This window comes from Bos javanicus, chromosome 7 (assembly GCF_032452875.1).
Source record: "Bos javanicus breed banteng chromosome 7, ARS-OSU_banteng_1.0, whole genome shotgun sequence".
NCBI classification, from domain to species: Eukaryota; Metazoa; Chordata; class Mammalia; order Artiodactyla; family Bovidae; genus Bos; species Bos javanicus.
In genome coordinates this window covers 14,089,295-14,104,001 of record NC_083874.1, presented here as the reverse complement: position 1 = coordinate 14,104,001, position 14,707 = coordinate 14,089,295, and the positions used below count along the sequence as shown (strand labels likewise).

Genomic DNA, 14,707 nt, shown 5'->3' with positions numbered 1-14,707 from the left:
GAATGGACATAACCCCTTTTCCAACACACCCATGAACCCCCTGACTGACCTCTGAGCCTCCTGCCTGGCCTGGATCCAGGGGCATCTGTGAGGAGTCATGCAGAACAGGTGGGCCACGCCCCTGGCCTCCACCTGAAGAATCCTGCCCCCTCCCACATCTGCTGCAGGGATTCCTTCTGCTCAATGACCCTCCCCTTACCATGTTCCAGCACAGAACTCCCCCCACCTGCCACCAGAAGGCTGGGCAGGACCCCTGCTCTCAGAGACATCTGGCAGTGCCCCTGCTCCCTGGCCCCTGTTGCCATGGTATTAGCATCTGCAGAGGTGCCTGGGTCCTGGCAGAATGCTTATGGTGACAGGGAAGTGGGCATCAGAGTGTTGGGAGTATTTTGTTCCAACTGAAGCGGGCTGTGTGTGTTCAGGGCGGGGGGGGGGGGGGGGGGGGGGGGCTGGCGCCAAGTGCACGAAGGGTGAATGGGGGCTTCACTCTGGTTCTGAGGATTCTCCTGCTCCACCTGACCTGCTGAACCCAGAGCTGTGTGGTCAGGGCCCTTGCATTCTGGAACATTCCTGAACACCCAAGTTTGAGGACCTTGTTGTTCCACTTCCCTGAGAGTCTGCTGCTGCTATGAAGCACCCCTGAGGGAAAGGAGTGGCTTCCCAGGGAGGGAACATGGCCTGGACACCTGATGCCAGAGGTGGCGGGAGATGATTGCTGCCCCGGGGATGGGAAATGAAATGCCAGACAGCAGAGCAGTGGTTCCAGGTTTAATCAAGGGTGGGGAAGGCGCTGCATGGCTGCTTAGAGAGGCCCCATAGCAGCCAGCAGCCTGGGCCCCACACGGAGCGTCTGCTTTTTACAACTGAACAGAGGAACACGGCCTAACCAGCAACAACTCAAGGCCCACCTGCCCCCATCCTGGACCTGGGGCGGCACAGGGGCAGCTCAGCTAACTAGGCCTTTTCTTTGGGACAGGTCACTCCCAACCCTGGCCCTGGGAGCCCAGGGAGCCTCTCCACCCTGTGCCCTTCTGAAGTCGATTCCTAAAGGGGAGGGGGGTCTAGCAGGGATAGCCCCAATGGGAGCGGACAGGGAGCACCAGGTGGTGAAGGGCCCCCTCCCAGCCATTCTGGGATCAATAAATACTGTGTGACAGGAGAAGGGAGGGGTCCCCACTGGTTGGCCGGCAGCAGGGAGCGGAGTCTGCGGGCCCAGCCACCCCGTCCCACCCGTCTGCCCCCGGGGGGCCAGGCCTGGGCCATCCACACCCCTCACTCCGTGCGAAGGATGATGTGGATGCCCGAATCCGTGAACACGGGCCCGCTCATCTCCCCTGTCCGCAGAGCGAAGGAGGCGTCTTCAAATGGCTTCTGCATCTGACCTGGGGGAGGAAGCAGGAGAGATGGTGGGTGGGGTCCAGACCTGCAGGCGGTCCTGGGCAGACGGGGCTCCCACTGCGCCCCCAGGGCCCTCATTCGGACTCATCCGTCATGCACTTTACGGCCCTGTCATGGTGCCTGAGCTGGGCGCAGCTGGGGGTAGCAAGGCTATTAGGGAGGCCCCGGGAAGCCTGAGGACAGCATGACGAATGAGGGCAGAGTGGCTGTCTCCACTCTGCACCGAGAGAGGAGTTTTAATGATGAACTGGTCTCCCTGGGCCCGGTTCCTGGGCCCTGCCACACTGTCTCGCCTGCCTCCTTGGGTTGCCCACAGCCCCTTGCTGGCTCCCCAACACCCCTCAGCCTATTCTGGGCCCTTCCTTGATGCTCTAGAGACCCCAGGATGGAGGGGGGAGGAGGCGGCAGCCTGGTTCCCTCTGCTCCTCCCTTCCCACAGCCCCAGGTTGAGAGGCCTGAACTTGGCGGGGTTGCTGATCTTGACCCCCTCCTCCCCTCACTCTTGGTTTCTCCACCCAGGAGGGCGGGCAGAGGATTCTGGGGGACGTGCTCTGGGATTCTTAGGGGCCCCAGCTTTGCACCTCAACAGAAGGAGAGGGAAATGGCAGCAAGCACCCACCTTTGTGGGCCTGTGATGGGGACAACTGAGCAGAGAGACACACAGATGGACGCCCCACCCCAAGAGAGATGCCACCACTGGGGAGAAGACTCTGCAGCCTGAGGAAGGGACTCTGCTGCCACCTGGTGGACCCTAGAGGACAGTGCGACACGGGCCATCCCTCTAGGTGGGGTGCAGGCACCAGTGGGTCAGAGGGTCTTGCTGGGGTTCAGGGGTGCCCATTCTTTGCGCACCTCTGCTGAAGGCACCCAGGTCTCCCCTGGCCTTGGCGGAGCTGCAGTCGCTGAACTGTGAGGCCAGAGATTCAAAGTCCTCCTCTCCAGACTTAATCTTCTGGATGTAGCCTGCAAGAGGGACACAAAGGGAGGCCTCCCAGTCAGGGCAGGGCGGGCGGAGGGTTCCGGGCAGGGCAGCACTTCACTCAGAAAGGAGCCTGCAACCCCTGCCAATTGAGTGTGCATGAGCATGCATGCACAACCACAGCCGGAGCCATACACACCCATGACAGGCACGCACCCCATGACCCTGTGGTCACCTCAAGAGCAGCTGGTCTCCTACCCCAGTCCTACACTGCTTTCTCTGTAACTGCCCCCTCCCTACACACACACAGGAACATATAACGAACAAGGCATGGCCTCTTCCTACCCCCACACACTGAGAGAAAGTCTACCTCCAGGTTCTGCTGGGGAGGGCAGCAGAAGACAGGACAGACGTTACAAAGGAGACTGGGGGACTTCACTGTGGTCCCGTGGTTAAGGCTCAGGGCTTCCAACAGAAGGGGCACAGGTTTGACCCCTGGTTGGGAATTAAGATCCCACAGCAGTGCAGCCAAGAAAATAAAAATCAAAAGGGACACTGGGACGCCCCAGGGCAGTGGTAGGAAAATTTTCTAGAGGCTTCTAGGACAAAGGCAGGAGGCCACAGCACTAGCCCAGCTCTGCTACAGGGGACGGCTGAGCCCTCAGAGCAAGGGCTCGGCTGTCCCGTCTGACCAAAGTGTGAGGAAGGCCAGGGCCACTTCCTGGGGTGTCATGAAGAACCCTGGAGGTGGCCTGGCTGGGACTCAGCAAGGGACAGGTGGCAGACTACACCCCGGGGGCAGCTGACACAGCTCTTCTCCCAGCTGCCCTGACGGGGTGAGCTGGCAGCACGCCAGATTCACCCTCTGTGCAGCCCAAACTAGATACCGATTCTCCCTGGGGGGACAGGGAGACCGGGCTGATGGGAGGGAAGGAAGAGGACTGAGGGAAAGGGCTCCCAGCAGAGGGCAACACCACGGTGACACTTCCACCCATGGCTCCCGTCTGACCTAAACGAGGCTGTGACACACCTGGCACCTTTCTGAGGGCCACATGGACGCTGCTGATTAATCCACTTGGTGCTCAGAGACCCACATACCCAGCCAGACCATCTGCCTGTCGCTGAGCTGGTGGGAACTTCACCTTGGCCCACGGATCTCCAGCTCCGGTCTAACCTGTCACTGTCATCCGTCCGTCCGTCCAGGACGCTATGACAGCACACCTGTCACCCCACTCCTCCATCTCACTACAGGTCACGGCAGTAACTCGTGTCCTGGCATCTGATCTGCTTGGCTGCTTCCACAGCTGTTCCCGTGACCCCTGCCTGGCCTGTGTCCCTGTGCCTCTGAGCCTCGACCATCGGTCATTTGCCAGCCGGTCACAGGGACATGAGACACAGTGCCAGGCACTGAGAGACACCTTGACAAATGGCAGCCGCTGTCAGCATTCTGTCCTCCCTTCTGTGGGGCCCGGCCACTCGGACTGCCCTGCTTCTTTCTGACCTGCGTACCTGTCTGCACCGTGTGGTCTGCACTGGCTGTCACTGCGCTGTGCTGCCTGGTCAGACAGGCTCTCTGATGGGACACGGCCCAGCCCCCTGTGGCCTGCATGCTGCGGTGGCTTTTTTTGGGGAGGAGTGGGGGGGGGGAGGCTGCACCCTGCAGCTTGTGGGATCTTAGTTCCTTGACTAGGGATCAAAGCCAGGCCCTCAGCAGTGAAAGCCCAGAATCCTATGCACTGAACCGCCAGGGAAGTTCCTGCAGTGCCTCTTGCCGTGAAAACCCGGGTGGGCTCCCAATACCCACCGTGGCTGCCAGGTGGACCCCCTGTGCCTGACACATCCACAGCTGACTCCGATCTGAACTGGATGGCACAAGGATTCCCCTCCTCCATCTCTTCCTCTCCCTGGATTCTGGTTATGTCCTCAGTCTCACCTGAGCAACACTGAGATACGCTCCCCCCCACCTCTCCTGTCTGGACTCCAGTAAACCCAGCCAGGGAATCCTGAGTGCAGCGCCCCCCAGTGTACCTGCCCGCCTCCAAGTACTTTGTGGGAGCACTGCTGCATGGGCCCAGCAGTTGGGGAGTCGGCCCCAGTCCTGAGCCTTGTTCAAGCACCCCTTGCAGCATCCTCCAGCCACTGGGGCTGGGGGCACAGCTGCAGGGATCCCTGAAACTAGGCAGCCTGGCAAGGACACACGGTGTGTGTGACGCAAGCAACAGCAGCCTAAGAACTGAAAAAAAAGCCAAGCTTTTCTCCCCATCATTCGTAGCACTCACATCTTCCTGTGATCAGCAGCTCTCAGAATATATTCTGCTACAGGACTTCCCTGGTGGTGCAGTGGTTAAGAACCTGCCTTGCAAAGCAGGGGGACATATGTTCAATCCTTAGTTGGGAATGAAGATCCCACATGCCTCCGAGCAACTAAGCCCACAAGCTGCAATTAAGAGAGTCTTCATGCCGCAGTGACAGATCCCGTATGACCCAACGAAGAGTCCACGTGCCTTAACTATGACCTGATGCAGCCAAATACATAAATACATTTTTGTTTAAAAAAAAAAAAAGAAAATATTCTGCTTGGATGGGACCGATTTTTTTTCTTACGTTTTGGCCACGCCCCACGGCATGTGGGATCTTAGTTCCATGACCAGGGATCAAACCTGTGTCCCCTGCATTGGAAGCATGGGGTCTTAACCACTGAACCACAGGGGAAGTCCCTGAAATGATTTTTTAAAAAGAAACAAGACTTCCTTTCTGAGCTCTCCTTTCTAAAGCTGACCTTTGGGAGTCTGGCCACCAGTCAAGGTGAAAAGCTAGGGACTTCCCTGGTGGTCTAGTGGCTAAGATTCCACGCTCCCAGTGCAGGGGGCCTGGGTTCAAACCCTGGTCAGGGAACTAGATCCCACATGCTCCTGCTAAAGATCCCACATGCCTGCCTGCTGTAACTACTGAGACCCAGTGCGACTGAATAAATAAAAATACATATTAAAAAAACAGGCCCCCCAAAAGCTCTTTCTCCATCACATGCACTGAGGTAAGGCCAGGTGAGCACATAGAAGGTGGAAATCTGAAAGCCAAGGAGAGAAGCCTCAGAAGAAACCAAACCAATCAACACTCTGATCTTAGACTTCCAGCCTCTAGAACTGTGAAAAATAAATGTCTGTGGCTAAGCCACCCAGCCTGTGGTATTGTTGTAGCAGCCAGTCACACCATAATGATTCCAGCGACAGTGAGTGAACCAGTGGAGTGGTCTCTGACTCTAATGAGGTTTAGAGACAAACTAGGGAAAGGGTCTGGACAGGGAAAAAGGTGATGGAATTAAGTCTGCCTTCCTCAAGACCCAAATTTCAGGGATTACCCTGGTGGTCCAGTGACTAGGATTCTGTGCTACCAATGCAGGGAGCCAGATTCGATCCCTGGTTGCAGAAGCAGATCCCACATTCTGCAACTAAGAGTATGCATGCTGCAACTAAGACCAGGAACAGCCAAGTAAATATTAAAAAAAAAAAAAATCCCAATTCCAGGAGGGGATGTCTAGAGACCAGAGACCCCAGCCTGAAGCCAGGAGCCTGGAAGGGAGCCACCCACCGTGAGTGGGGACACTGGGTGGAAGGCGCTCACTAACCCTCCAGACCCTGGGCACGGGGTACCGGGATGGGACTCACACTGGGGCCTCTCTGCGACCTTGGGCACGTAGGGATGGAGGAATGGGCAGTAGGCAGGGAGGGCTTCTCTGTGGCCTGGCTTCCTTACACAAGGACACAGGCAATGACAGGCAGCCGGTCCCCAGATCCCTGACAAGCCTTTGGCTGCAGCCCAAGAGCTGCAGAGGAGCGGGCCCTGAGAAAGAAGCCTCAGCAGAAAATGTGGACACACTGCTTTTCAAGGAAACTGGGGAGCACAGGTTCTAAATGGGTACAGAGGGACCCAGGCTACCAGCGGCAGACTGTGCCACTGAAAGGCTGATCTCGTCATCACCTGGAACAAGCCCATGATGAGAAGAGGCGACGGGGCAGAAAACATCCTTCTTCATCAAAGAGGCAACCAGGCCCCGATGCCCAAAGCTTGCTGACCTGGCACATGGGTGTCTGGTGACCAAGTGTACCGAAGTCTGCGCCATCTTACTGCACCCTCATAATGACCCCTGAGGGGGCCCATCTCAGGACACTAAGACCATATGCCAATGTCAGTGGAGGGTCTGCATGCGGAGCCCACCAGGCCTCCCATGCCCTGGCCCAGCGCTCCACCCATGGACCATTAGCAAGCAGGAGAGGCTGCAGTAGGCAAAGGCCTTGTCCTGACCCTGGTCCCCACCACACACACCTACACGACTGGGGTTAAGGCTCTACCATGCAGACAACATGACACTGAGCCCACTGCTCTGCTAAGCGTTCAGTGGTTGGCTGGCCCCTGGATCTTCAGGCCACCCTGTGTCCATTCTACAGATGAGGCCAACTGAAGCTCCGAGAATGAAGATACTTGCTTGAAGCTACACAGCTGGCTTCCCTGGTGGCTCAGTTGGTAAAGAATCTGCCTGCAATGCAGGAGACCCTGGTTCGATTCCTGGGTCGGGAAGATCTGCTGGAGAAAGGATAGGCTGCCCATTTCAGTATTCTTGGGCTTCACTGATTGCTCAGCTGGTAAAGAATCTGCCTGCAATGTGGGAAACCTGGGTTTAATCCCTGGGTTGGGAAGATCCCCTGGAGAATGGAATGGCTACCCACTCCAGTATTCTGGCCTGGAGAATTCCATGGACTGCAGTCCATGGGGTCAAAGAGTTGGGCACAACTGAGCAACTTTCACACAGCTGGCACCGAGATCCACCTACGGGCCAGTCCAGGGTGGGTCACATTACCTCTGACCTTACCCGCTCCCTGCCCCTCTAATCTATCACCCAGTCCTCCTGATTCTGCCCACTCAAGCGCTCTAGAATCTACTCCCCCTGCCTCCCACCCACTTCAAGTTCAAGTCACACTGTTTCTAGCTGCAGTTCCTCCCACGGCCTCCACCAGGCCCCCTGGCACAGGGAGGCATGTTCGACCCCTGCTAACACTTCCGAGTCCGAGTGTACACTGATCTAAGGTGAGGCCCCAGGGCCCAGCTGCTTACTGGGCGCACCCACAGATACCCCTTCCCCAGACCCAAGCTGACCTCAGGACCCCAGGCTCCCACTGCAGTTGTCAGCCCCACTAGACACATCCTTGTCCCTCAGAGATGGGACAGGCGGCACCACTCCCAGGCAGGCCCTACAGCCCAACAGCTTTTCTTCCAAGCAATGCTCAGATGTCCCCATGTCTACCTGCCCTCTCTGGCTGGGACTGTCCCCCAGGCTTCTGTCTCTGGCCTGCTCCTCTGCTCAACCCAGATCCTCTCATGGTTGCCTTGCCAAGGTTTCTTCCCCCAGCCCTCAGACTTGGTGAGACTCTCCCCAGATTGTGCCTCTTCCCGAGTCCCCTCAGCCAGTGACGACATCTCCTGCCACTCACTCTCCAAGTGCCCATCACCTTCTGTGCACTCTCACGTGGTCCAGAAGCCTCAGAACTAGGACCATTTGAGCTAAAAGCATCCAAGAGGTCACCTCTTGGTTTCTTCTGCGCATCCCACCACGTCCTCTTCCCGAGTGGCAGCCAGACCCCACTCATCACTTACTGCTCACTGCTGGCCTATCCAGCCTGGGCCTGGGCCTTCCGGCTTTCCTGGCCCGTCACCCTCCAGCCACACAGCTCTTTCTGAAAAGCCATGACTTTAGGGCCCTTCTCCCAGCGTCAAGTGGCCATGTGTTTCCTGCAGCCTCTGGAAAAGGACCCAAACTTTTGGCCTCAGCCTGGGCCCTCCTCCACCTGGCTGGGACCTGCCCTGATGGGTTTCATCTCTCTTCAGTCCCCTGCAGTCTTCCCCTGAGTCCTGCCCAGAGCCCAGCCCCAGGCCTTCATTTCTGCTGCTTCCTCTGCCAGGATCCCTTCTTGCTTCCTCTGGGTTCAGGAGACCAGGATGTGGGCGCTACTGTGGGCCAGGCTTTGTGTCCGGTGTGCAGTGGGCAAAGAGACAGACCCAGCCCCTGCCCTAGGGAGCTTGGGAGGGGAGTTTTTTTTTTTCCTGCTGTGCTGGATTGAAGCATGCAGGCTTCTCTAGTTGTGGCACACAGATTAAGTTGCCCCAAGGCATACAGGACCTAAGTTGCCTGACCAGGGTTGGAACCCGCCTCTCCTGCACTAGAAGGCGAATTCTTAACCACCGGACCATCAAGTAAGTTCAAGGAAGTAAGCTCTTTAAATCTGCCTTCAAGATTCTGTGCAAAAACTTGGCTCCACTCTACAAGGCTGAGAGGTGGGTGGCTAACAGGCGCCACTTATCATGCTGGGAACTTTATGGGGTGAACAGGTGTGGGTGTAGGTGTGTGTCAGTAATATCCCACAGGCCAGTTATGTGGCCCAAAACAACAGCCAATATGGACTAACCGTGCCCGGCCTGTGCTAATAACCACCATCTTAATGGCCAAGAGCAATTACACAACATTTACTAGATGACAAGGGCTGTTATTCGTGCTTTACTGCACTAGAGCTTCCCTGGTGGCTAGAAGATAAAGAATCTGCCTGCAGTGCACGAGACCTAGGTTCGATCCCTGGGTCAGGAAAATCCCCTGGAGAAGGAAATGGCAACCCACTCCAGTATTATTGCCTGGAGAAATCCATGGACAGAAGAGCCTGGTGGGCTACAGACCATGGGGTCACAAAAAGTCGGAAACGACTGAGCGACTAACAATTTTTTTTCTTCACCCTATGTGGTGGGTCCTATTATCTTAACATTAACTTTGTAAGTTAAAAGACTGAGGCTGAGATGTTAAGTAGCTTGCTCAAGGTCACACAGCCAGGACCTGGCAGAACTGGATGGGCACTCAGGCTGTTTGGGCAGGGGTGAGACACTGGTTCTGTGGGGTTGGAAAGCCTGGGAGGTGTCTGGGATCTCTGGTGAGAGAGGCTCAGTGGATGATGAAACCACACTTGTGATCCAGACCAGCACTGGCTGACAGAACTTCCTGCAAGGATGGAAATATTCTCCAGTTGTGCTGTCCACAGCCTATAACCAAGTGGGACTACTGAACAGTGTAGCTGGTGTGACTGAGGAACCAATCTTTAATATGACTTAAATTGAACTAATTTACATGAAAATAACCACATGTAGATAGAAGCGGCCACACTAGATAGCTCTAGACCAGGATGCTGAGGACTACAGCCCTGGGGTCAAATCCTGCTGTTTCTGTAAATAAAGTTTTATTGACACATGGCCACGCCTATTTGTTTACACATCACCTGCGGAAGAATCCCAGGGATGGGGAAGCCTGGTGGGTTGCTGTCTGTGGGGTTGCACAGAGTCGGACAGGACTGAAGTGACTTAGCAGCAGCAGCAGCGGCTGCTATGGAGTTGCCAAGCAGAGCTGACAGAGACTGTATGGCCCACACAACCTAAACTATTTACCATCTGGCCTTTTAAGAAAAAGTCTGCCTACCAACTGCTGCTCTAGACTGTGGAGGAAACACAGAACTGAGCAACAAACAGCCTGCTCAGAGCCGAATTAATTCACTGACTCTGTCGGCTAGTTCTAACACTGCTGCCTTTCCAACCTCCCTCTTGATCCATCCAAATACGTGTCCCAGGACCCTGCTTGATGACACTACTCTCCAGGATAGCTCCCACTGAACGACGACCCACAAAGTGACAACTGTGTGCCACCCATTACACCATTTCATCTCACTGAGCTTTCACAATGGCCCACGAAGGCAAGGAGATGACGATGTCCATTTGACAGAGGTGAAAACTGAGTCTCAAGGAAGTGACATGAATCTCTCAAGGTCAAGGAGCTCCTAGGGGCACAGTGACCATGTGAACCCAGGTCTGCCAGCCCCAAGGCTGCGTCCTCTCCACCAACCCTGGTCCACTCTCAAAGACAAGCTAGGGAGGAAAATGAAAGGCAGCCATGGAAGCCAGGCTCACGCCACCAACAGGCACTTACAGGTTGGCCAAGGCCACAGCTGACAGCTAAGCTGGCTGGGGTGGAGGATCTCATGTGATTTCTGTAAAGCTTGCGCTGCCCTTGGGGAGAGGGACTGCCCCCTTCCCCCAAGCCTGGTCTCCAACCCCTGCTCACCATTGATCAGCTCCAGGGCCTCTTCCTTGGTTCGGGTGATCTTCTCCTGCCGCCAGGATGAGGGCCGCCGTGACTGGCTGTGCTTGACCAGCAGGTGTGAGCAGCGGACCCTGGTGGGCTCCCCCTGTCCGTTTTTGCCGCTGCCACTGCTGTTGCCACTTGGCCGCTCCCACTGGCTGGCATTAGTGATGTGATTGAAGTAGTACACCCGGCCTAGAAGGGCGGGGGGCACAGAATTTAGCTGGGACCTGCTCAGAGGATACCACCATCAAGCCATGATACGGAACTGGCCAACAAGACGCCTTCACTCAGCCAGCCCACTGCTGTCCACCAGTGTCATCGGGACTTAGGGAGCTAACCCTCTAGGGGGGGCAGACAGGCAATAAACAAGCAAGCAAGACCATATAACAACTTTGGTCATAATAACTTCAAGGGGGGAAATAACCCAAGGTGAGGAAGAGAGGTTGGAAGCATGCACTCAGAAGCCAGACTCCCTGTTCAAATCTGCCACTCACTCCCTGTATGATCTCCCTTCTCCGGGCCTCAGTTTTCTCACTTGTAAAATGGAAATAACAACAGTACTTGCCTGAATGGTTTTTGGAAGGACTGTATGGGTTCACATCTGTAACGAGTTTAGGATAGCACTTGACATATATTAACACATTATCAATTGGGGAATTTTGCAGAAACTAACGCCTGTGGCTGGTGATTTGTTATGTAAGTGAATGTTGAGTAACATTTGGGTAACCAAAGACATACTAATGCATCTCTGGTCAAAACGTGGGCTTCCCAGGTGGTGCAGAGGTAAAGAATCTGCCTGCCAATGCAGGAAGCAAAACAATCTTGGGTTCGATCCCTGGGTAGGAAGATACTGTGGAAGAGAAAATGGCAACTCACTCCAGTATTCTTGCCTGGGAAATTCCATGGACAGAGGAGCCTGGTGAGCTACAGTCCATGGGGTCACAAAGAGTAGGACACGACTTGAGCATGCACATGTTACTGTGAGGCGTCTGGTCAATAAGAGTGCAACAGCTACTAGTACCTCCAAAACAAAGCAATGGGTGTTTATTCTGCTGCATAAACTGTACCCATGTGTGTCAGACACAAAAGCTTTGTCCTTTCCCCCTACCCAGTTACAGAACTGGGGTCCAGCATTATTGGGGTCAGATGTTATCCAGAGACTAAAGAGCATGGAGTGAGGGCTGCCAACAAGAAGCTTGAAGTAGGACCCAGCAGAGATAGGGTGTCATTCCTGGAGCAGAGTCTGCTGGGCTTACACGGAGGACTTGTGCCGAACACCGTGAAGGGCTGGATGGCACCCTCAGGGAACACTGTTAGGACTGAACTGGGTAGAAATGGTTGGAGTGGGAGCCCCAAATCGGGCAGAGCATAGGCTTTACACTGTAGGTCGCATCCACAGGTCAAGGCTGCAGGGTGGGGTGGGGGTTGGTGAGAGCTGAGCCACTGACTGCCTCAAAAACCTTGGCAATGGGTTCCATCTCCCTGAACCTCAGTTTTCTCATCTGAAAAGTGGGGGTAAGAGAATAAGGACATCAAACCTCCAGGGGGTTAATGTGGAGAGTGGATGGTGCTGTATGCAAAGTGCTCCTGATGTTCAAAAACTCAAATTATTACTGCGACTATGACTGCTAGGCTCTATGGAGAAAGAAGTGTGAAATACTGGAACCTGCATCTTAGTAGTTTGCAGCAAGAAGGGTAGGGGGCTCTGGAGTCAGAATGACTGGGTCCGAACCCAGCCCCCACCCCCTGAAATCAATGACCTTGGGCGGTTCCTGGCGTTTTCTGGCCTTGAGTTTCCTGATCTGCAAAACGGGGGTAACAATTACCTCTCTCCCAAAATTATGGCCATTTAGAGAAAGCACACACCCAAAATGCTTGTAACTATGCTTGGTCCTGAGATAAACGTTCCCTATTCTTGACATTATTATTGGGGGAAAGCCTTAAGTCGGGTTCCGGAGCACAAGGGCAGTTCTCAGGCAAATACCACCGGCCGGATATCGCAAACTAAGAATATGGTGTGGATGGCAGCGAGCGTTATTAGCAGAAGGAGGTTGTGGATCCGAGGCCGAACAACACCCTAGGGCCCCGCCCTGAGCATGATGTTGGGGTGTCCTCCCCAAGGGGTCCCCCCCTGGGACCAGCGGGTTGCACAGACCTTCCCTCAGGACTTCTGGTGCATTAGGCCGAACGAAAGTGTCAATCAGATCGGCAGGGCCAGGGCCATCGCCTGAGGGAGTGCCGCGGGATCACCATCCCCCCGCCACCCTGGGAGCACCCTGGGACTCCCCGGCCACGCCCCTTGCCTCAGTTTCCTCGGGATTCCCCTCTCCTCAGGCTCGCAGCCCTCACAGGGTGGGCCAGGGCCGTTACCCGGGGACGACGCGGAGGAGCCAGGACCCCACGGGAACCGAGCGGCGGTGCCGCGCTCGAGGGGCAAGCTCGAGCCCTGCTTCTGCGGGCCCTCGCGGCCCCGTCCCAGCCCCGACCCCCGCGGCACCTGAGCTGCGGCTCATACGCTTCTCCCAACCGGGCGGCAGCTTCTCCTCGTCCGCCATCTTCCCTCCTGCCGCAGAGGCCGCTCCGCCTCCGCCGCACCGCCTCTGCCGCCCGCGTCCGCCCACCGCTGCTGCCGATTGGCTGAGCCCGCCCCGCAAGGGGTCCTGGCGACAGCACTCATTGGGCACCCTAACTGTCCGGACTGACTCTCTGGCTTCCTATTGAGCAGAAGCGGGGGTGGGCGGAGCCTCCCATTTTTTAATCTGGGCCCCGCCCCTGGTCGGCCTCACCCAGGTCCCGCCCCCTTCCTTTCCTCGGCCGCTAATTGGTGGGAAAGGGACGCGAACACGCCTTATCAACGCCCTCTGCTGAGCTTCCAAAAGTTCCGACCCCTCCTTTGCGTCCAACGCCGCAGAGCCCATCCGATTGGCTACTACTGCAGCAATTCCCGCCTTCCTAAACCATAGCCCGCGGGCTGTAGCCTCCCATGCGGAAGTGTCTGGCTTGTGTGGAGGTAACCGCAGCGAAGGAAGTTCTTGAAAAAGGCGGTGCTGCCTTTGCTGTTGCCATAGCAACGCAGTTACCTTGGTGATGAACGGCTAAGAATCCAGAAGCCTATATTTGGCTCCTCCGTTCTCCCTCGTCACACCTGTTTCCCCCAGATGTCCAAAGCTAGCCCACCTCCTTTTAATTTTTTTGTGCAAGACTCTTTCCCTATTTTACTGACCCAAATACCTTCCATTTCCTTTGAAATCTACTTTACTTCACTAATTCCCTCCCAGTTTGGCTTCTGCCTCTGTCCTGGGTGACTCGTGGGTGTTGGCATTGCCATTCAGATGAGGACACGGTGGCTTTGTGGGTGGAAATTTGTGGGTGGAAGCTCGGGTGGGAGGATAATGAGCTCAGTTTGAATCAACTTACTTTTTAAATTTATTTTTTATTGAAATATCAGTTGAATAAGTCAATTTAAAACGAAGGCTGTGGCACTAAAGGGACATTGAAGAGGTGGTTGGAGACCTAGGGCTGTAGATTTACGTGGGGATCGGGACACCAAAACGGAAGAGTTCAACTAAAGTTCATCTATAGAAGGAGGAGAGTGAAAAAGCTAGTTTAAAATGCAACATTAAAAACACTAGGATCATGGCATCTGGCCCCATCACTTTATGGCAAATAGATAAGGGGAAAGTGGAAACAGTGACAGATTTTATTTTCTAGGGCTCCAAAATCACTGTGGATGGTGACTGTAGTGATGAAATTAAAAGACACTTGCTCCTTGAAAGGAAAGCTATGACAAACCTAGACAGGGTATTAAAAAGCAGAGACATCACTAAGCCGACAAAGGTCTGTATAGTCAAAGCTACAGTTTCTCCAGTAGTCATGTATGGATGTTGAAAGTTGGACAATAAGGAAGGCTGAGCGCCAAAGAACTGATGCTTTTGAATTGTGGTTCTGGGGAAGACTCGAGAGTGCCTTCGACTGCAAGGAGATCCAACCAGTCCATCCTAAAGGAAATCAGTCCTGAATATTCATTGGAAGGACGGATGCTGAAGCTGAAGTTCCACCTGATGCCACCACTTTGACCACCTGATGTGAAGACCCTGATGTGAAGACCCAGGAAAGACCCTGATGGTGGGAAAGATTGAGGGCAGAAGAAGAAGGTGACAGAGGATGAGATGGTGGGATGGCATCACCGACTCCATGGACATGAGTTTGAGCAAACTGCAGGA

General features: G+C 55.1%; 2 protein-coding genes across 2 annotated transcripts in view; one reads left to right on the top strand and one right to left on the bottom strand.

Annotated features, from left to right (window-relative positions):
• FBXL12 (F-box and leucine rich repeat protein 12) overlaps positions 1-14,707 on the top strand; it is a 48,523-nt gene that overhangs the window by 14,210 nt on the left and 19,606 nt on the right. The window lies entirely within an intron of this gene.
• Positions 756-13,090, bottom strand: PIN1 (peptidylprolyl cis/trans isomerase, NIMA-interacting 1). Its single transcript, XM_061422068.1, has 4 exons — positions 12,982-13,090; positions 10,464-10,676; positions 2,251-2,361; positions 756-1,382 (listed from the first exon to the last, which is right to left on the bottom strand). The coding sequence occupies exons 1-4, from the start codon at positions 13,037-13,039 to the stop codon at positions 1,273-1,275; spliced, it is 492 nt and encodes a 163-aa protein (XP_061278052.1). The 5' UTR covers positions 13,040-13,090; the 3' UTR covers positions 756-1,272.